We start from the raw sequence: 21,350 nt of genomic DNA on the forward strand, positions 1-21,350 counted from the left end.
TAAAAACATTTTTTTGGAGCCAGTTCTCTCCTTCTATGGTGTAGTTCTTGGGGATTGAACTCAGGTCACCAGGCTTGGCAGCAAGTACCCTTCCCTGATGAGCTGTCTTGCCAGCCATATTTTGTTGTCTTTAAATCAAACCTAATTTTGTTGAAGTGATGCTGCTTCTGTGTTTAGAAAGGCTTTCTTTGTAACAAATTCCTCTTGCAAGCCTTTGTGAACCTTACTATTTGACCGATTAGCAAAGGAGACTTTGTGAGAGCACGTGGCTTTCCTGGGCAGGAAATACCCATTTATCCAGAATGTTCAGACACTAGGAGGTTCTGGCAAACTAAATGTCCTAATTGCCTCAGACTGTCCCACATTTACAGCCCCCAGCTTCTGGCAATCCACCAAACCTTCTAGGGAAAGCAAAAGGCTCAGGGATAGTTGCTGTAACTTTGAACACACATGAAAATCACAGCTCGTTTGTAATAGGCTCTGAAAAGGAGCCCGGGCAAACACTCAGGTTGGCTCTGATGCTTAACTGAGAATTATTACTGATGCCACCCATGCTTTCAAATACAAGGAAACACACTAATATCTGAAACAAGAGAACAGGCTTCAATCTGATTAGCAGAAAGCATGCTGGTGTTTTGTAACATTTCCACAATCCTTAATTCGAAAAACAAAGCACAATAAATAAGGCTACAGAATAATTGTGGTTATGTTCAGAACCTTAATATTTGGATTAAGAAAAAGGGCACATTCCTTACACATATCTTGCAAATAGCGTTGCCATAAAGTAACATTGAGAAGTTAGATTTACAGATTTTTGGTTTTCAATTGGGGGAAATCATTAGGCAGGATACTACAATACTAAAGGGTGTGCAAAGAACTGAAAGAAAGGTATTGTTGATATTATTACTCTTAGAAAATAATAAATGTCACAGTGAAGCATGGAAGATGGCTTAGTGAGAACTGTGCTCACCCTGAAAGCACGGGGAGTGTCATTTGAATCCCCTGGGCACACAAAAAGTTGACTGCAGAGTATACATGTGGAATCCCAGTGTGCTAATGCAACCAATAGGGGGGTTGCTTTTAGTTTTTGTTTTTGAAATTTTCACCCCTTTCTTTTAGAACTCTGAACCATAGGTTTTTGTTTTAATTGTCCTGGGCTCATAAAATCATTGGAATAAAGATTTAAAGCAGCTGACAAAAATTTCACAACATTTTTTTCATTTACTACTAAATGTCAGAGGAAAATTGTTCTGCTCATTACAAATCTATCCTTGAGAATCAAATAACAACATGGAAAGATCTATTATTACTACAAAGCTATTTAAAATTAAATTTGCCTTTTAAATTATCTTCATACTATTGTTAAGGATATTTCAGTGCAGTCTGTCAGACTTTGTGTAAAAACCACTATATTAATTTTTAGTTAGGTGGAGTTTTCTTTTACTATTTGTTTTCAAAGAAAAGCACCAATAGTGTATTATATTGCTGTGGGATAAAACCTATGGTCTGTCAAATTAGTGTAATTGAATTTCAGAGTTTGCCTTTTGATTTTGGAGTCTGCAAATGATTGTATACTTTGAAGGGAAGAAAAGACCATATAATCTTTCTATCTTTTTATGTGTGTTTGGAGGCCATCTGCTGAGCTGTTTCTTACATTAGCCTTCTTGGCCAATAGCAAAAGAGACAAGCTCTTTAAATGATAAAATGAAAGTAGTTGTGTAAAAGGAGTTGTTAGGATTCAAAGAGCCTGTTTCTCCCCTCTGCACTGGCTTTATCGTCAAATTAGAACCGAACTTTTCTGAGCTGTTCCATGTCAGTATAAATGGAAAATTACCTTTTACATTATAATGATTTATGCTTAGTTGGCAATCTTGACATCTGTTACTTATTTTCCCAGTGAGACTGTTACAGTACATGTTGTCCTATTTGGCAGATAAACAAACTGAGGTCTTCAAATGTTTAGGTGCTTGCCCAGGGTCCAATATTTATCTGAACTTTAACTCTTCTTTTCTTGAACATAGTGCCTTTGCTTCAGTCTGAAGGCTCTGGGAGGAAGTCACTGCAACCACTGCCATTTGTGAAATTTCAGGTAATCCCTGAAAGACCTGAGAAGTTCCTCCAAAGTAATTTTTTTGTCATTCTACATGTAGTTGGATAACATGGGTCCTCCTATGAAGATCTTCAAAAACCAGAAATACCAAGAACTGAAGCAGGAATGTATCAAAGATGGCCGGCTTTTCTGTGACCCCACCTTCCTGCCAGAGAATGATTCTCTGTTTTTCAACCGGCTGCTTCCCGGAAAGGTTGTGTGGAAACGTCCCCAGGTAACTCATTTTTCTGTCTCCTTGCTCTCCTTCTATTCAAAACTCCACCTAACCCACTATTTCATTTACATTGGCCTACTGTTTTTTTTTTATCTAATCTTCTTTCTGCCTGTCTTTCACCATTGTGCTCTCTTTCTCTCTGTTGAGTTATGATTAACAATATATATATGCAACTATATATATATATATATATATATATATATATATATATGATGTTTTCATATGCCTACACGATTTAAAACAACTAACATATATGAATTGACATATCCATTACCTCACACAAAGACAGCTTTAAAGTAGGCTTTAGCTTGAAGAGACTAAAAATTTAGTTGATTAGTCATCTAAAAAATGCAACAACAGAAAGGAAAAATACACTAGGCTTATATCTTTTGAGTAAACATTACAATACAGGAAGAAACCATACTCTTGTCTCTTCAGTTAGCTGACTGTCATACCACCTTAAGTATAATCTCATATAAATGATGCCAATATCTTCTTAGACAGTGAGCACAAATTAAATAGTTTCTATGTAGAGAAGACAGACCTTGGATTTCGGGAGGGAGCCTTTTGAACTGTTTATTAGATCTTATCTACTGTCTCATTCCAGTATTAGACAATGGAATTTACATATAACTGCAGCCTTTCAACACCCATTAATATTAACTACTAATAGTTATTATGGTTCTCAACAGAACATCTATATGCTGTGTCTCACAGGAGGGTTCAACAACTCTTCATGAGCTGTATATGAACTAGAGTTCAATGTATGCTAAAATACAGTGATGGAGTCTGGAAAGTAATTAGGAACTTTGCTTTATCAAGAGGCCATAACTGGACAGAAGGACAATCTATTGGAGATCCTTTGGAATGATCAGGTGTATGGGCCATAGAGAGATCTCATAAAGTACAAATTCTTGGACATGAGGACTCCTTTTGTAAAGAGATGTCTTTTTATGTATGGTTCTGAAGCACCCGAGTTACCAATTTAACATTTGTTCTCTTTAAGGAATCAACAGTCATTTTGTTGTTGTTGTAATTTCTACCAAATTAAACTCGTAAAAGGAATTCTAAGAGTTACTTTAGTTCATATACATTGCCACCAGGTGGTGCCAAGATACATTGGTTTCTATAAGTCTTTCTCTTTCTGTTATACTTGAAGAAAGGGACAGGCTAGCTGAAGCCTTGAAGTCCCTTCTTTAATATTATGCTGTTATGAAGAATCAAAGGCTTTAAACCCAGATGTCCTCGTGTGTTGACTCATAAAGAATGATACCTATTACAAGTATAAGACTGGAGCTTGGAAATTTAACTCAGCAATAAAGCCGAGTTCAATACCTTGTATTAAAATTAAAAATAAAAGAAATTATAAGGCCTGGAGAAATCTACATTTCTAAGCCACTAAGTTGTTGGCATCTTTGCAGATAACCTTGCTTGCCTGCAATAAAAATCTGAGAAATAAGATTAGAATGCATTAGAGGGTATTTATTAGAAATCCAAAGATGTAAGATTTCTTACTCCTTAAAAATGTTTGGAGAGACAGACAGACAGACAGACAGACAGACAGACAGACAGACAGACGCACGCACGCACGCACGCACGCACGCACGCACACACACACACACACACAGAGAGAGAGAGAGAGACAGAGACAGAGACAGAGACAGAGACACAGAGAGAGACAGAGAAAGAGAGACAGAGAGACAGAGAGACAGAGGGGGGGTCTTGTCAGGCAACCAAACATATGAATGGATGGTGATAACAAGTGGCAAAAGTAGCTGAAAAGGAAGCAGGGAATAGAGAGAAGTATATTGGGTGGATTGTAGTCAGTAAAGTATAATTTGAAGATGCAGGAGAGACATTATTGATGGGGGTAAAGTCTTAGAGGAGATGGAAAGAGATCTTGTGGGTGGCAAAATTGGAAGCCAGCACGAAGCCATTTCCCAGATGTGAATCAAGTAGACAGCATTTCCTGTGTTGGCATGTCTTTAGATGTATTTTCTCCCCTCAGTCTTGGCTCAGTTCTTTGTAATTTGTCTTCTTTGCCCAATTTCTGTAGACCTAATCCTAGATGAATTTGCTGGAAAGAGGGAAAAAACTTAATAATTATGGCAACTTCTATTTTTTCTCTAAGGCAAACAATACTTTTTTCTAGAGAAAGTTTCAATGGTAATGGAATGTGTGTGTGTGTGTGTGTGTGTGTGTGTGTGTGTGTGTAGGTAAGTAGGTAGGTGGAATGAACACAAGAAAAGGGGCAAAAGGAATTTGCATTCATGACATACCTAGTATGAACTGGATTCTATGTTGGAGCACTCTATACATTATTTCCCTTCATCCCTGTTGACCATGGTGTAGCAAGGTAGGTATGCTACAATTTCTTTTATGTAATTAACTTCCCTTGTTTAAAAAAAATAAAAAAGGGAGCTGGACATTGTGGCACTTGACTTTAACTCCAACATTCATAAGGCAGAGGCAGGTAGATCTCTGAGTTTGGGGCCAGCCTGGTCTACAGATCAATTTCTAGGACAGCCAGAACTACACAGAGAAACCCTGTCTTGAAAACTAAAAGCAAATAAATAAAATAACAGGGGTCAGCAACCTGTCTCATTGGGTAAAAATACTCAATGTCAAGCTTGTAGACCTGAGTTTGATCCCTGGAGCCTACATGGTGGAAGGAGAGAACCAACTCCCACAAGTAGTCAACTGACCTCCAGAAGCATGACATACATGTGCCCACACTACATACACACACCAAAAGTAAATAAATGTAGGGGGATGGAGATATGGCTTAGTGGTCAAAAACACTGCCTGTTCTTCTGAAGGACCTGGGTTCAACTCCAAGCACCCACGTCGCAGCTCACAGCTGTCTGTTACTCCAGTTCCAGGGGACCAGAAAAACACCCATGGCAAAACACCAATGTACATAAAATAAAAATAATAAATAAATGTAAAAGCAAAACAAGACTGAAAACCATAGATATTTTGCCTTTCATATTAATGAAGAAACTACGTCTCTAACAAGACCTAAGGACCCAACCATTGGCAAGCTAAGATTTGATTCAGGAGTTGACTTCAAAGCCCACATAAATTCTCTTTCCTATCATAATACTGTTTGGGCCTCTTTTGACAAACACACACTTAGGCAGCTTCTTTTCTTACAGTGCTCACATTCATCCTCTTGCGTCGATGCTGGTTGTCCACAAATGGATTCATGTTCTCTGAACGTGATGTGAGAACATTGTAAATAAATCCAAAAGCAGAGACAGTTCAGAGCCTTCCCCAGCACCTGCTCAATCCCTTGTGCAGCACACCACCATGGCCTGGGACAAGGCATCCACATGGTGGTTAAGACAGTAGACATTGAGCTACTAAAGACTTAACTAGTATCATGATGCTGGAAACATGATAAGTTATTTTATAGTATATAATTAAGAAGCTACATAGAGTTGTTGAAGAAGGGTAGATCCAGTCTTACAATGATCCAGTGTCCCCAGCTTTTCTCCTAGCTTTCTGGGTACACAGTATTTTCCATGTGCTCTTTAACTTTCTTTTTCTCCCGAGAACACAACTTATAGTCCTAACAATTTATGACCACTAAGTTTCCGTGCAGGTAGAAATTTTAATCTCAATTTGCTTGCCAAATTCTCACAGAAATCTTTTCTCCAGTTCTCTCCAGCCACTCTGGCTTTTTTCCTGACTGACTCATACCCACCTACAATAGTGTCCAGGGTCAGACACATCTAATCCCTGACTTCAATGGAGCAAAGCCTCATGGGAATTTGTACAGCCAACAGGGCAAGAAGAAAGGGCTCCTGCACAAGATCTTCTGTCAACTCTCATGGTCAATTTCTAAGTTCTGCCTCTACTTCCAATGACTTTTGTTCAGTATTCCTTTATGGAGTACTCTAACCAGTGGCCATTTTGTTACATTGTTTGGATGAAATAGGAAAGTGAAGAAGTTCCAGGTTAAAATTATGGTGAGAAGAATGGCAGGGGAAAACTTACAAAGGAAAACACACCAAGAAGAATATAAAGGCTTGGGTAAAATATAGCAAGTGAGGGAATAACAATGAAAGCAATACTTTTCTGTTCTAATGGAATTCCCATACACTGGTGGACTGTGACACTTTGGTACAGTAATTTGGACTTAGATGGCTCATGATTTTCTCTGGTCCCCAAAGATCATGTATTTCTACAGAGTGATTTTTTTTTTTTTGCGACAGGGTTTCTCTGTGAAACAGTCCTGGTTACCCTGTAACTCACTCTGTAGACCATGCTCACCTTGAACTCCCAGGGATCCGCCTGCCCCTGCCTCCCAAGTGCTGTGATTAAAGGCGTGCACCACCAACACCTGGCTCAGAAAGCGATTTTAAAGTGTTTTCTATTGTTCACATAATCGGATAAAGTTAAATAGACTTATGTTCTTTCACCAAATGCTATGTTAATTTTAAATTCTCAATTTCAAATAGTTTTCATTTTTATTGAAAGTACAATTTATGCCACGTGGAATTTCCATGCTTGAAGTGCACAATGTGACCATTTTTGGTAGATTTAGAGAGTTGTGCAAATGTTACCACAACCCAGTGGTACAACAGCTGTATCAATAGATTAAGATCCCTATGTTCTACTAAACTGAACAGGGGAAATCCCATGAGGCCTTGACCCTACACAAATGATTAAAGGCAACTGGGGAAAACTGGGAATGGGAGAACTAGCTTTCCCCCAGAGAGCCCTGAAAGCATACATAGAAGTAACATTATACAGACTGAACAGGTTATTTTGGCATGCAATAACAATTAACAATAAAAACTGACGCCAGACATTTGAAAGAGAGTGGGGACAGGTAGATGGGAAGGTTTGAAGGGAGCAAAGGGAAGGGATAGATGATACAGTTGCATTATAATCTGAAAAATGAGAAAAATAAAAATAAAAGATCTCCACATTCATTCCCAGTGAGTTACCCCTTGCTCACCAGCTACCACTATTCTATATTCATTTTATCCAAATTTGCCTCTTGTAGACTTACCCACAAAAATGTAGTCTCAATGATATATAGATACTTTTACTTAGCATCTTTACAAATGTTATCCATGTTGTAACATGTATCTCATTGGTTCTTATTGCCTAATAATAGTCCATTAAACAGATATAAATCTTCCAAATAAAGAAGTTTTGTGTCTGTAGCTAGAGTCTTATATCAGAGTCTGAAGGCTCAAATATAGTATCATTGTGTAATGTTTTGGTTGTTTAGGCTGGATATTGAAGTTGAGCTAGGTTCCATACTGAGTTCTCCTTGGAAGGAAGAGAATGCTGTACTCATGATAAAATTTTTGTACGGAAATAAACATTTCCAGCAAGTGAAGCTAGATCATTGAGAGAGCATGCAACATTGGTCTGTGGGCCCAGGTCTACCTATAAACTCCCCATCTGGAGATGGTTCAAATTTCTTAGGATAAGATAATGGTTACTCAGGATAGCTCACACAGCCCCCAAGTCCTGAGTGGATATTTTATGCCAGTTACACTCTAACCCTTCTGGGAATGGTTAATCATGAAGTACCTATTGTACGGCTAGCCACAACCCTATCTGCTCTCCCCGCTAAACTGCATGCAGTGCTTTTGAAATTGCTTCCACTCTTCCTGGATGCTGGTTATATAGTGAATATTTTATTTCACTGTGTTTCCTTGTGTTTTACTTTGAATCTCAATGCTTGCTGCCATCAAATGTTACTTGCATAAATAATTGCTAAAGGTCTGCACGTAATTGTTCCAAATAGAGTGATCTATGCAGGTCTACATATCTCACAATTGTAATTCCCATCCCTCCAGAGGTTTCTGGGAATACAGATGAGGCGAGAAAAATTGAGACATCCATCAATGCTCGGCCAAGAGAATATATTTCCTAGAAGAGATGAACTTCTTCACAGAATATTTATCTTGGGGTGATAGCATTTGGGAAATACTCCAGCTTTTCTTATGTTCAATTTCATGGTATTATTTATTCTCTACCTAAGAAATTATTTTGCTTTGCCAAACAGCTCAGTTCAAGAATCATTTCAAGTGTGCCAGCACATCTGGAGCCATTAGGAACACAGAATCCCCTGCATTTCCTCAATATTCTCTAGCCACTCAGATATTATGGATATCTGAGCTGTGATCTCTCCCTGAACCACTCCCTACTTTTGCCACGCCAACATAGCTCACGCTGAAATGTCCTATCTATGCTCTGCATCTCAACTTGAAGTTACAGAAAATTATCTACAACCTACCTTCTTTAACCTCAACAGGAAGACATCCAGTGTTTCCCAAACTAAAGTAAAAATCACTTAAGAGCCACTTCATTATTTTTCAGTTATTGATGAAAAGTTCTTAAAGCTGTTAGATTTGGCTCATTCTTCTTATCCGTTCTAACTCCTTGGCTGTATTCTAGTCTTGTAATGTTTCACATAAGAGGTACAAGATACAACTTTAGAAAGACTTGTTTCCTGTCTTCCACATCATGGTACTTGCATGTAGTACAAGACTGATTCATACTTTGTCACTTAAATTCTAGAAATCAATGCCTATTGGCAACATATTTTTTCTAGAACCAGGAGCTGAGCCAATCTTGGAGAAAAAAATGGAGTGTTGAGCAGAGAGTATACATGGATATCTATGGGGGAGCTGCACAACACAATATTATTCCATTACACAGAATCGTCGATGAGCTTAAAGATAAAGGGATGGGTCAGCCGAAGTCTTGAGGTCCCTTTGCTAATATTATGCTTTTATGAAGACTCAAAAGCTTTAAACCTAGATGTCCTTGTGACTAGTTAGATAACTTTAGAGCTGCCCTTATCTGATAACCCTGTTTCTTTATCTGTAATATAAGAAGTTGACTAGATAGATCCTAATATTCCTCATGTTTTTTTAATATTTCATGACTGTTAATGTGTTTTAAAACCCACTGTTAGGTATTCTATATTAAAATCTGAAGTAAAATAAGGTTGCAACACATGCTATTAATAATAACTACATGCAATTTATACAAAGAGGATACTAATCACCCAGTTCCTCATTTTGAATCTGTTTATACGTCTTTTTGCTCCCTTATGTGAGTAGAAGTTTACACATTAAAATTATTGACTTTGGTGTAGGCTCCTGCTTATCTAAATTGAACAGATTGCAAAATAACTCCAACCCCCAGTAACATTACACAAAACCAGCAACTAATTTGCCTTAAGATATATAAAACACATTTTCCACCTATCAATACTCACTTGGTTACTTTCTATTCCAGGAAACAATCCTATGTTTCATTTGTATTCAAGAAATTATTGCATAACTTCACATCTTGCTCCAAATAAAGTGCCAATGTCTGACTGGTGGAGAAACAATGGGGCTTCTTAATTTCATCTTAGAAAAGCAGAGAAAACAAAGAGAAGAAGACTCTCATGGGGCCTACCTCCTCCAACATACCTGATCTGTGTTCAGTAAATGAAATTTTTAAAAAAGCAGCTGAAATTCATAAACTATTTAGTACGACAGAAGTAGTTTCCTAAGATAAAATGTGGTGATAAGACACCAGACATGCATTTTAAACAAAAGAAGGCCGGAAAACGCAAAGCTGATAATCCACCTAACCCTTTGCTTTTGGCAGGTTGAAGCCCAATTAATCTTCCCTGACCAGAATGTCTGTTTCTTTCCAGAACTATTTGGGATTTTAATAGATATTTAGAATGCTTCATTCTGTAGACCAGACTCTTCATCAAAGAGAATTATATCCACTAAAAATTAGGCATTATACACCAGAAAAAAATAGTTATTTCTATTTAATAATTGTAAAGGGTGTGGGTCAAGATTTTCCTTCCATTTGCAACGGGGATTTATTTCAGTATGGTATGCAGAATGTCAAGTTATCATCCAACAGCCCTGTCCATGAAACTGTTTCCATTTCTCAAGAGTTAATTGGGATTTGATGTCTTCAAACTCTGAAAGTACTGATGCTCTGAGCCACACCATGCCTACAATTATATGATGTCATGTACAGTGCTATGACTTTGCTCATGCCCATCACTCTATCTAATGTGCATCAATGTTTCTCCTTTGTCCCTTGACCTATCAGTATTCAGCTAAAGTATTCAATCACTTACTACTGTGTCTATTCTATCACTAGATGAACTTTGGGGAATCTTTCTTTCTAGGCACTGATTATACTTTGAAAGTAGCTCCACTGTGTTTTTGTCACGTTTTGTTGTAGTTGCATTATTTGGCTTTCATTTTTCCTACCATAGTGGAAATGATCCAGCTAATGATATACTGAAGTAAAAACATATGTGTATTCCCCTAGCAAATACTGCCCCCAATCTCTGGCCAGATACTTTTGCAATATACACCATGGGGACAGTGTCTGTTGAAGTGGTCCTGTGAATGACTTAACACCTGCTGTTAATGCTGCTATCATTTATATTTATACAAAGGTAGGGGCTGGGAAAGCTGGTTGTCATGGAAACTGCTATTGGCTTTGCTTTGTTTTAGAAAAGGGCTTCCTATATGGTCTCCTAACTCATTTTTCCTAGAGAGGGAAATGCATTAATGTTCACCTCTGTCAACCTTGTCTCTTAAAGGTAATTGCCTTTCCAAGCATGGATACTTCAGATAAAATAGCATCCTGACAAAATGAGATCAGAATGCAATGTGCTAATTCTCAGTTCTAGTCTTCCAGTGTTCGTTGCTGTGATAAAAATGCCTCCAAAGCCCAATGACAAAGACCTTTCAGAAGCACGGGCCATCCTATCTCATTCCATTCTCTCCTTCCATTTCTTCAGTTATTCACCATATGGTCGTTTTCTGTGTACAGGCTATCCACTGCTTTGTGTTTTACCACAAATCTCTCTAACCATCTCTTTATCCCATCTATAAAAATCCTAGCACTTAACCTTATCTCTTCTATAGACTCTTCTGCTTAAGTCAGCTTCAAGTGATCCTTAAAAACCTCCTCCCCAAATCCTGCATAACGAATTACTGTATCCCCAGGACATTTCTGATGACCCCCATTTGATTGTGGGCAACATCAGTAACCACCAGCTGATCCAGGGGAGACTGGGGAACAAGTCAATGATCCCTGCATTTTCCTGTTTGGCTGTTCAGGAGTCACACTGGACAAAGGTATTATCTGTTCTTTGAGCTCTTAGATTATTTTCACTTATTGAATAATGTGGCAGAAAGCCAGAAGTATTAGGGTCGCTTATTTTTGTTAATAAGAATTTTCACAAATACAGACAAGCTGAATTTTACAGTGAAAAATCTATATACACTAGATTCTAACATTGACATTTTGCTGGACTTACTTTGCTGCATATACTATTCGCTCTTTTGTCGTCATTTGTAGTGTTTTGTCATTGTAGTGTTTTCACATTGCATTCTTCATACCTATTTTTCTGAAGTGAGTAGGAGCCAGGAGGTCATTAGCACATATATGCATAACAGAAAAAGTGAGAAAGACAGAAAAGGACCCTTGAAAGGTTTCTAATAAATTATTAATAGTAAAAAATTCCTTTAATAGTCAGATAAAATTCGAAACAACAAAGAATATTTGATTTTGGACAATAAGCATTTTCCTAATAAAAACATTTGAAATATTTATGTATAATTGTTATAATAGAATTCCAAAAACGTGATTTTATTATTGACATGACTAAAATCTATGTTATGTAGAGTAAGTCTACATGAAGCTCTAGAAATGGCAAATGAGAGTAAGTACTCTGTTTTTTATTGCTTTTAATTTTTAAGATATTTAAAATTTTATTGCTCATTTGCCTGTGTGAGTATATATGTGCATGTATGTGTGTGGAAGGGAAAAGTCCCGTGTGGACTGACAGAGGCTAGAAGAGGGCATTTAGTATCTTCCTCTTGCAATCTCAACCTATTTACTTTGAGGCAGGGACTATCCCTGAAGCCAGAACTCATGTTTTCTCAACTAATCTAGAAACTATAATGTCCCCCAAATCCTCCTGGCTCTCCCCTCTGAGGAGCTGGAATCACACACATTTGCAGGGATAGCTGAATTGTTACTTGGGTGTGGGGATCCAAACTCCAGGAGTAGTGATTGTGGCGTAAATGTTCTCAATCTGTGAACCATCTCTCTGATCCTGATATTATTTTTAAATGCCTTATTCATGTTTTTAAACATTTGATCATGAATCTATGTGGACACTCTATCACGTAGTTTATTGATTATCTATGGGGACATTTCCAACTGTCTCTCCTGTATCCTATGTATTCAGAGCAAGAATGGGAGGTATGGTAATATCACACACAATAACACTGATGTGTAGAAACAAAAGTTGTAGACAAAATGCCATACCCTAGGCTTTGGAAAGCTTCCATTTATTACATGATTTTCCTAGGACTTCGTTACAACCTCTATATATGGATACAGCCTTGTGAATAATACTTGACTAAATGTTCTAAACCTTTCCAGACAATCCCTAGCCATAAGGATCAGGAATGGGATCCTCAAAAGCCAGAAAAATATGCTGGAATATTTCGCTTCCGTTTCTGGCATTTTGGAGAATGGACCGAGGTGGTGATTGATGACTTGCTGCCCACCATCAATGGAGATCTGGTCTTTTCATTCTCCACCTCCATGAATGAGTTTTGGAATGCTCTACTGGAAAAAGCTTATGCAAAGTAAGAAAGGGTTTGATTAGTCTGTGGTGATGATGCTACATGGAGAAAGAAAGATCATATTTGTCTTTGGGAATGCATTCTCTCCCACTCAATCCTAGAGTTAAAATTGGGCTGCATCTGACTAAGATTTCAGATATTTCTTCAGCCCTGCCTCTCAGAACTCATGGAGAGCAGATGAATCAACTGCTCTTGTTTCTGTTAAATCCTAGGTCTCCATTCAGGTTGTTAATCTGAAGTTCACAAGGAATTCTCATCTTCTTTTAACCTTTCCTGTCATCTGCCTGTAGGAAGAAGTTTCTACATAGATTAGCATTTATCAACATAGCCTAAGCCAGTAAAGTTTTAATTGTAATCTCAAAGTATTTCACATTTCATATTCAGAGAAAATCCAGCTGGTAAAGGCTGAGCAGTGATTGTTTTAATTTTTAGGAACATGATGCCCTTGACTTGAATAAATAATTTTGCCATGATAACTCTGTATACTTGCTTCCAGGCTGCTAGGCTGTTATGAGGCCTTGGATGGTTTGACCGTCACTGATATCATCATGGACTTCACGGGCACATTGGCTGAAATTGTAGACATGCAGAAAGGAAGATACACTGATCTTGTTGAGGAGAAGTACAAGCTGTTCGGAGAACTGTACAAAACATTCACCAAAGGAGGTCTGATTTGCTGCTCCATTGAGGTTTGTGTTCCCCCCAAACAACCACTTTATGCTCACTCCTGGCAATAAAGATAAAATTTCGCAGGGCATATTATACTTAACCCAGAGATTCACAAAAAGAACCATTAGTGGAACTCAGAAAGCTAACATAGGTATGAAGTACTGACTTGGAGAGCAAGCTACATTAAATTTTTTATACCTTTGAAAGCCAGTCATTCCACTGAGGGCCAAGGCCAAGTTGATGCAAATAGCTTCTGGTAAATTATTATTCTTCTCTTGGCTCCTGGATGTTGAAGTTATAGCTGTTCCTTCAAAGAATGAATCTGTTCTACCGTATTTTTAATCAGAGTTCATATCAATGCAGGAAAGCGATTATTTGGAATTTGAACTTTTAAAGTAAATTGTTATGTTACATTATTTTCTTTCTTTCAATTACTTTTGTAATAGATTAGATATCAGGGTCAGATTTCCGTCTGATTAGGGAGAACTTTATTCAGTCATGCTGAGATGAACCAACCAAGGGAGAAGGGGATCCAGGATTTGGGTCTCCCAATTCCTATGCCCTTATGTGTCTTTCTTTGCTACTAGTCTCCCAGCCAGGAGGAACAAGAAGTTGAAACAGACTGGGGTCTACTGAAGGGTCATACCTACACCATGACTGATATTCGCAAGCTCCGCCTTGGAGAAAGACTTGTGGAAGTCTTCAGTGCTGAGAAGCTGTATATGGTTCGCCTGAGGAACCCATTGGGAAGACAAGAATGGAGTGGGCCCTGGAGTGAAATGTGAGTGACTTTTCATTTTAATCACTACACCTCCAAATATCTGAGGTCTCCCAAACCTATCTCTTTAGATTGTTAGTAGGCTGTAAAATAAGAGAGGCATCTCTGAGATCTAGTCATGTATGTGGTCTGCAATCTAGCCAGAGATAAAAATAAAGCAGGCCTAATCCTCATGTACTATCTTATTTCGACAACCTGGCAAGCATAATGACTTCTCCATTTATTCTTTATTTGATTTTAGTTCTGAAGAGTGGCAGCAACTGACTGTAACAGATCGAAAGAACCTGGGGCTTGTCATGTCTGATGATGGAGAGTTTTGGTGAGAAGTCTACCTGCAACAAAGGGTCTCTTACTAGAATCTGGGTCTCTTACTAGAAATACATACTAAGTTCAATCTTATTTCTTTCTCCGTTCCTTCCATTTAGGATGAGTCTGGAAGATTTTTGCCACAACTTTCACAAACTGAATGTCTGCCGCAATGTGAACAACCCTGTTTTTGGCCGCAAGGAGCTAGAATCAGTGGTGGGATGTTGGACTGTGGATGATGATCCTCTGATGAACCGATCAGGAGGTTGCTACAACAACCGTGATACTTTCCTGCAGAATCCTCAGGTTAGAGTCAGTTATTGTCCATTACCTCCAAGCTATCCAGCCAATAAGAATTCAGATCTCTCTTTGGTCCTCTCTGGAGTATTCATTTAGCATTCACCTCTTCAAATCTCTTGTGTAATATTCATCAACCACAACCCCCAGGGATTGACTCAGATTCTCATAAGACCCAGAAGACAAGGTCTCTTTGCAAAGACTTACCTTGACAACATTTTCAAATCTGAGTCAGTTTCTCCATCTGCCTCCACCTGTTCTGAGTATTACAGTTTATAACTTGTGCTTTCTGGTGATGGTCTCACACAGCAGAGAGAAAATCTGCTTCCAGATGCTATCTCAGTTCTTCTTCCTTTGTCTTTACTGTCCAATTGTTACACACACACACACACACACACACACACACACACACACACACACCATTATAACTTGTTTTTTGACTTTTGAGAATGAGGTAGTTTTTCCCTCAGGATTGAAATTACTGCCCTGTCAGTTTCTCCTTCTATCTATCTACCACCACAACCCTATTGTCAGTGACATTATAGGTGGTCAGGCTAGGTACATCCTAAGAAAACAACAGCAAAACTCCCACAAGCATCCCGAGCCTGAATTTATAATGGTCCATATGAAGATGTGCTAAAGCATAGCAGACATAACTCTAGCTATGCTGCTGCTTCACTGCCCATGGACATATGCCTCTTCTTCCTACAGATCTTATTACCTGGGCATTTTGGAGAACACTGAGACTGAGAAAACTGGTTAACTTAACTCATATTCTTTGCCATTTCCATCTTAATAGCCCCTACAGAACTTCATGATTGTAACCCATCCCCAACATCACTCCCACTTAGAACCCTAGAGAAGTTTCAGGTATTAGGTAACTGTACCAAATTGGGGGAATGGCTTATCTGTATGTATGTACACAAGATTGACCTTTGGGGCCCTTGTCTGGGTTGCTCACATGTCTGGATTGGCTTTAAATTTAACTGCTAAAGTCATGACTAGCTTATTGACTACACATGCCACCAAGGCCTAGACAGCCCACCAAGTATTCTTCTGATAGACAATAGAAGAGCTAGGTGCAATTCACTAATTAAGGAAATCTGTTGCACATTATTTCTTATATACCTTCTTTCTGGTACAACTTAACTAAAGTACTCTTCAAAACCCTCACCTAACATGGGAGTAGTTCCCTGGAGAAGTATGAATATGAATACCTTCTGTCTTTACAAACTCTAGAATGTTTCTTATGTAGCTTTAAACACAGGGGTATAATAATGGGAAGAAATTAATAACTTATCAGGAATATATATATGTGTGTGTGTGTGTGTGTGTGTGTGTGTGTGTGTGTGTGTGTGTATTAAAACTTACTCTCTTTGGCACCAAAAACCTTAAAATGGAGTTGCCTCTCAGTACATCTCCTAGATGCCACAGAGAGAAGCAAGTGTAATGACTTTTACTTAGTAGTGAATTAATTTTCCATGATATCATTGTCTGGTCAATTGTAAAGCCCAGAAATGAACTCGAGACTCTGCTTCCCATTATAGATTTTTATTCCCTAAAATTTAGGTTAGTTTATCTTAAATTGGAGTGCTAATTTATCTCTTTGATGGCCCCCTTTCCTCAGTACATCTTCACCGTGCCTGAGGATGGCCATAAGGTCATAATGTCGCTGCAGCAGAAGGACCTACGCACTTACCGCCGAATGGGAAGACCTGACAATTACATCATCGGTTTTGAGCTCTTCAAGGTAAGAACAGCATTTAGAGCAGAAAGAATGAGAGCACTCAGAGTATACATTAGGAAGGTTTAGAGTTCAAAAAATTAGGTAGGGAAGAAGACAGCAGAAACAGGACATTCTAATATAAAAGCTCTGATGTTAACAGAATGGAAAACTTCAACTTCTTTGCTTCTAGGTGGAGATGAACCGCAGGTTCCGCCTTCACCACCTGTATATCCAAGAGCGTGCCGGGACTTCCACCTATATTGACACCCGTACTGTGTTTCTGAGCAAGTATCTGAAGAAGGGCAACTATGTGCTTGTTCCAACCATGTTCCAGCACGGCCGCACCAGTGAATTTCTACTGAGAGTCTTCTCTGAAGTGCCTGTCCAGCTCAGGTTCAGTTTTATTGTGATGCTCTTCAAACCCTTGTTCTCTTTTCTTCTGAGCCTAACCATTTCACCCATTTTCCTCCATGCATACAGTCTATGAGACAATATTCTCAAGTCTGACCTCACTAACTGAAATGAAAGTGATCAAAATATTTCCCAGAGTAGAGTTATGGAAATTCTCCAATGCAGTTATGAGATTTAGAGTTCTGATCTGGCATTTAACGAGAAGGGATCTGTCACTTAAGATCTGCCTCTTGCAATTTATCTTCAGCTCTCTGATTGGTTCTTTTTTTTTTTTTTGAGTCACTGGGCTCCTCTCTTTCTTGTTCTCAGTGTTGGGTAGCTTAAGCTACACTTTACTCCAGCTGAACCCACTTACATCTTTAAGTGCCAGTCATACAAACCAGAGAAAAGAAAACCATCCTCATAAAAATAAAGCCATGCCTGGGGAGAAATGCAACATGTCACCCAGCTTCTTACGTGAACAACAATGAAATCTATTTAGGCAGGTCCATTCATCATGAGGTGACACATTTTTGTTTGTGTTCTAGGGAGCTGACATTGGACATGCCCAAGATGTCTTGCTGGAACCTGGCACGTGGCTACCCAAAGGTTGTTACCCAGATCACTGTTCACAGTGCTGAGGGACTGGAGAAGAAGTACGCCAATGAAAGTAAGAACTGCAAGGGTGTCCAGGAAAGCAAACTGCTATTTCAGTTACTGCATATATGATTAGAAAACAATATGAGCAATTGTTATCTCCATTGGTATTTTCAGTCCAGAGATTTCAACCATGGTTGAGAATGGAATGTAAACATTATTGGGAAATGTCTACCTAGCAGTTACTTTTCTATTCCTATATGATATGGGAAAGGAAAGGGAAGAGAGAACACACACTGTGAGTTCTACATCATTATGGCGCTCCTGTTATGTGGAAATTTCCAGATTTGACATTGTGAAATCATAGCTTCTTGCCCCTCCAGGAAGAAAACTTTAATCACTGTGTTAAAAAAAATGCCACTCTGTTACAGCTGTAAATCCATATCTGATCATCAAGTGCGGAAAGGAAGAAGTCCGTTCCCCTGTCCAGAAGAATACTGTGCATGCCATTTTTGACACCCAGGCCATTTTCTACAGAAGGACCACTGACATTCCTATTATCATCCAGGTAAGACTGAACAAGAGATCTTGGAGAGTTGATTCCCTACCATATATTATATTCTTCTAAGTATCTCATACTTTCATGATGCAGAGCAAAGTCTCTCTGTTATGTACTCAGGAACACTTCTCATTAAACAAAACAACTATATTGATTGGGACATTATCTTCTCAATCAATGAGCTATCAGGAATAGATAAGAATGTCTCTTGATATACATGCTAGATAGATGTCACTAGATACATCAGTCTCATGGTTGGTTGTTGATCCTCACTGCCTTGATTTCTTTCTTCAGGTCTGGAACAGCAGAAAATTCTGTGATCAGTTCCTGGGGCAGGTTACTCTGGATGCTGACCCCAGCGACTGCCGTGATCTGAAATCTCTGTACCTGCGCAAGAAGGGTGGTCCCACTGCCAAAGTCAAGCAAGGCCACATCAGCTTCAAAGTTATCTCGAGCGATGATCTCACTGAGCTCTAAATACCCAATATCAGAGAATCCTGACACCTTTCCATCTTCTTATGTCAGGCACCAGGTCTTAGATAAGATTCACAATTACTGAAACTCCACATTTATTAACATTTCCTCTTTTCTGATGTTTCCCATACCTCCTGATCCAAGTAGCATCAGTAGCTACAGAACCTATATACCTCCAGCAGCTGGACAGGGGGAAGTGACAGTTCCATCTGGAGATCACATGTTTGCTGAGAAAAGATCCTTAGGGCTTCCCGGGGTGAGATTTAAATGGGACATTAACAAGAATCTAGATATCCTACATATGTCTTTGCTGTTTCCACTTGCCCAAAGTATCTTCCCTGTAGGGCATGTTGAGGAAGGAGGAGAGGCGACCAAGGCCAAGCTGGTCTAGCCTGACATCCCCTCTCCCGACTGACACCACAGATTTACCAGCAACACTTTACTAATAGCAAGAGCAGAGTTTGAGGGTCCCAACCATTACCACCACTACCACCGGAAAGAGTATTCCTGCCCTAACTCAAGTCACTCCCCCATAGTGTTTTACCTTCATGTTGAGGAAGCTTCTTAGGTGCTTAATCAAGTGCTGGAGTTCAATGAGGCTGAGAAAATGAGAAGGGCTTGAGCTTCAGCAAGGTGGAAGCCAGCTGTGTGCCACAAGTGGGGAAAGCGGAAGAAGCTGCAGTGGGAGACAAAGCCTCGGTCCCCCATCCATCCACACACACCTACACTCACACATGCGCATGTAGGTGCGCACAAACTACCATTCAGTCAGTCAGAGGGCAAAAGTAAGAACTAGTGAAATATCATGAATACCAAAAAAGATGAATGAATCCATTCAGTACTAGGACAGCCAGTTTGGGGTCCCTGACTACAATGTGAAACCTCTTGCTGCTGCTAGATTTACAAACAAGCCCATTGCCCTGTGCTTCCTAATATCATTGGTACTGAACAATCTATATGGGAACTTGAGACCCTCTCAGGCTTTTGCCTTTGTTGGGAAACTCCACGCTCCAGGGATTTGTTTTCAGTATGTCTAAAAAATTTCCTTGTGAATCAGTCATTCATTATATGTGCTTCCCTTCATTCTCATCTATCAGTATTCTGCCCTTACTCAAGGCCCAGCCTAAATTCCACCTCCTCCATGAAGTCCTTTCAAATTCTACTCCCAAACCCCACCTCCAACAATATTTCAGTGCTTCTGCAATGACGAAAAATAAACATAGTTGTAGTACTTAGTCTAGTTCAGCATGCATTCATTTAAAATACATTTTGTAGCTCTTTTTTTTAGCTTACTCATTTTCTATCACATTTTGCAGTCTTTGTAACTTCTACGGTGCCTTTGCCACATAGCCTTACACAAACAAAATCACAATAAAGTTCATATTCAAAAAATTGACTAGTCTTGCCTAATTAATGATACCAGAGGGATGGCAAGGGTGGTGGTCTAGGGAGACATGTTTCAGAGGTATTGGAAGCACAAATGGTAGGTGTTTGGGGAAGCTGTAGCCTAGGGGTAAGTCTGATGATTCAGTTCTAACCCAAATAACCCCTGCATGATGAGGAAAATTCCTAAATCTTAATTACGGCCCAGAGTTCAGTGAGGCAGTACTGTAAGAGCCTGAGATTAGCTGCACTTTCATGGCGCAGTTGTTTCAGTGGGTGCTTGGTAGAATTGTGAAGGGTCTTCTATTTTTCGGGTAGTAATTGGGGCTACAAACTATTGAAACCTCCCCAGAGCTAGACTCAAGACCAAAGCTGTCTAAGCTAGATCTTCCAAAGGAGGCTCTCCTAACAAGGAAAAATGTCAACCTTCTTCCTAAATCATTTTCAGAGTCCAATGGATGTGGAGCCTTTAACTTATTTGCTTGTACACTCAATCTGCCATCCACTCATCCTAGACCAGGCTAGAGAGGAAGTTCCTCTCATTTCCTTTAAGCTAAGCCTCTTGATTAGAAAGGATGTCTCACCAGGGGATGGATCTCTCTCAGCAGAACAACTCAGAAACACAGCCTTCCCTTTCACTCCTTACAGTGTTATCCCAGAACACATTACAGGTTTAAATATTGCATAATTTTATTAGAAATGGAGATAATGTAATCATTCTATATGGTCACCAGATGGCACTCTGATATTACAATTAAGCTCAAAGACACTACATTAAAAATTTATATTTTTTATTTTAGAAACAATCTCATTTTACATATTAATCCCCCATTCCCTCGCCCTCCCATCCTTCCAGGCTTCCCGAAGACACTCCCAACCCACCCCGTACCTACTCCCCAAGGATGGTGAGGCCCTCTACAGGGGGCCATCAAAGTCAATCACATCATTGGTGGGGGGGGTAGACCCTCTTTCAGACACCACACTTTTTAAGTATGAAAAATTTCCTCAAATTAAAAAGAGAGAAAACAATCCCTGTTGAGTATCTATTGTGTGTTTCATCCCATGATCAACTCTTTATACGTGAAATTTTATTTGAATGTTCATATAAAGCACCAGCATTCTTCCTTCTTTATGATAAAGATGGTAAAGAAAAGAGACATGAAAGAACATGCCCACAGTTGCT

The 21,350-nt window shown here is 39.1% G+C and overlaps 1 protein-coding gene across 1 annotated transcript; it reads left to right on the forward strand.

The window, feature by feature from the left end:
• The first annotated feature begins 2,159 nt into the window (after positions 1 to 2,159).
• Positions 2,160 to 20,158, forward strand: Capn6 (calpain 6). The gene is made up of 12 exons (XM_035450061.1): positions 2,160 to 2,324; positions 11,336 to 11,467; positions 12,783 to 12,991; positions 13,485 to 13,677; positions 14,245 to 14,438; positions 14,677 to 14,754; positions 14,861 to 15,047; positions 16,666 to 16,788; positions 16,955 to 17,157; positions 17,703 to 17,824; positions 18,183 to 18,319; positions 18,605 to 20,158. The coding sequence occupies exons 1-12, from the start codon at positions 2,160 to 2,162 to the stop codon at positions 18,785 to 18,787; spliced, it is 1,926 nt and encodes a 641-aa protein (XP_035305952.1). The 3' UTR covers positions 18,788 to 20,158.
• The last annotated feature ends 1,192 nt before the right edge of the window (positions 20,159 to 21,350 follow it).

This window comes from Cricetulus griseus, chromosome X, assembly GCF_003668045.3.
Source record: "Cricetulus griseus strain 17A/GY chromosome X, alternate assembly CriGri-PICRH-1.0, whole genome shotgun sequence".
Lineage (NCBI taxonomy): Eukaryota > Metazoa > Chordata > Mammalia > Rodentia > Cricetidae > Cricetulus > Cricetulus griseus.

Excerpts from the sequence above, each read along its gene's own strand:
- Capn6 (XM_035450061.1), top strand. The coding sequence starts at position 2,160 with ATGGGTCCTCCTATGAAGATCTTCAAAAACCAGAAATACCAAGAACTG. Across the intron at positions 16,789-16,954 it reads TCGGTTTTGAGCTCTTCAAG|GTGGAGATGAACCGCAGGTT; the intron begins GTAAGAACAGCA and ends CTTTGCTTCTAG. Across the intron at positions 17,825-18,182 it reads GAAGAAGTACGCCAATGAAA|CTGTAAATCCATATCTGATC; the intron begins GTAAGAACTGCA and ends ACTCTGTTACAG.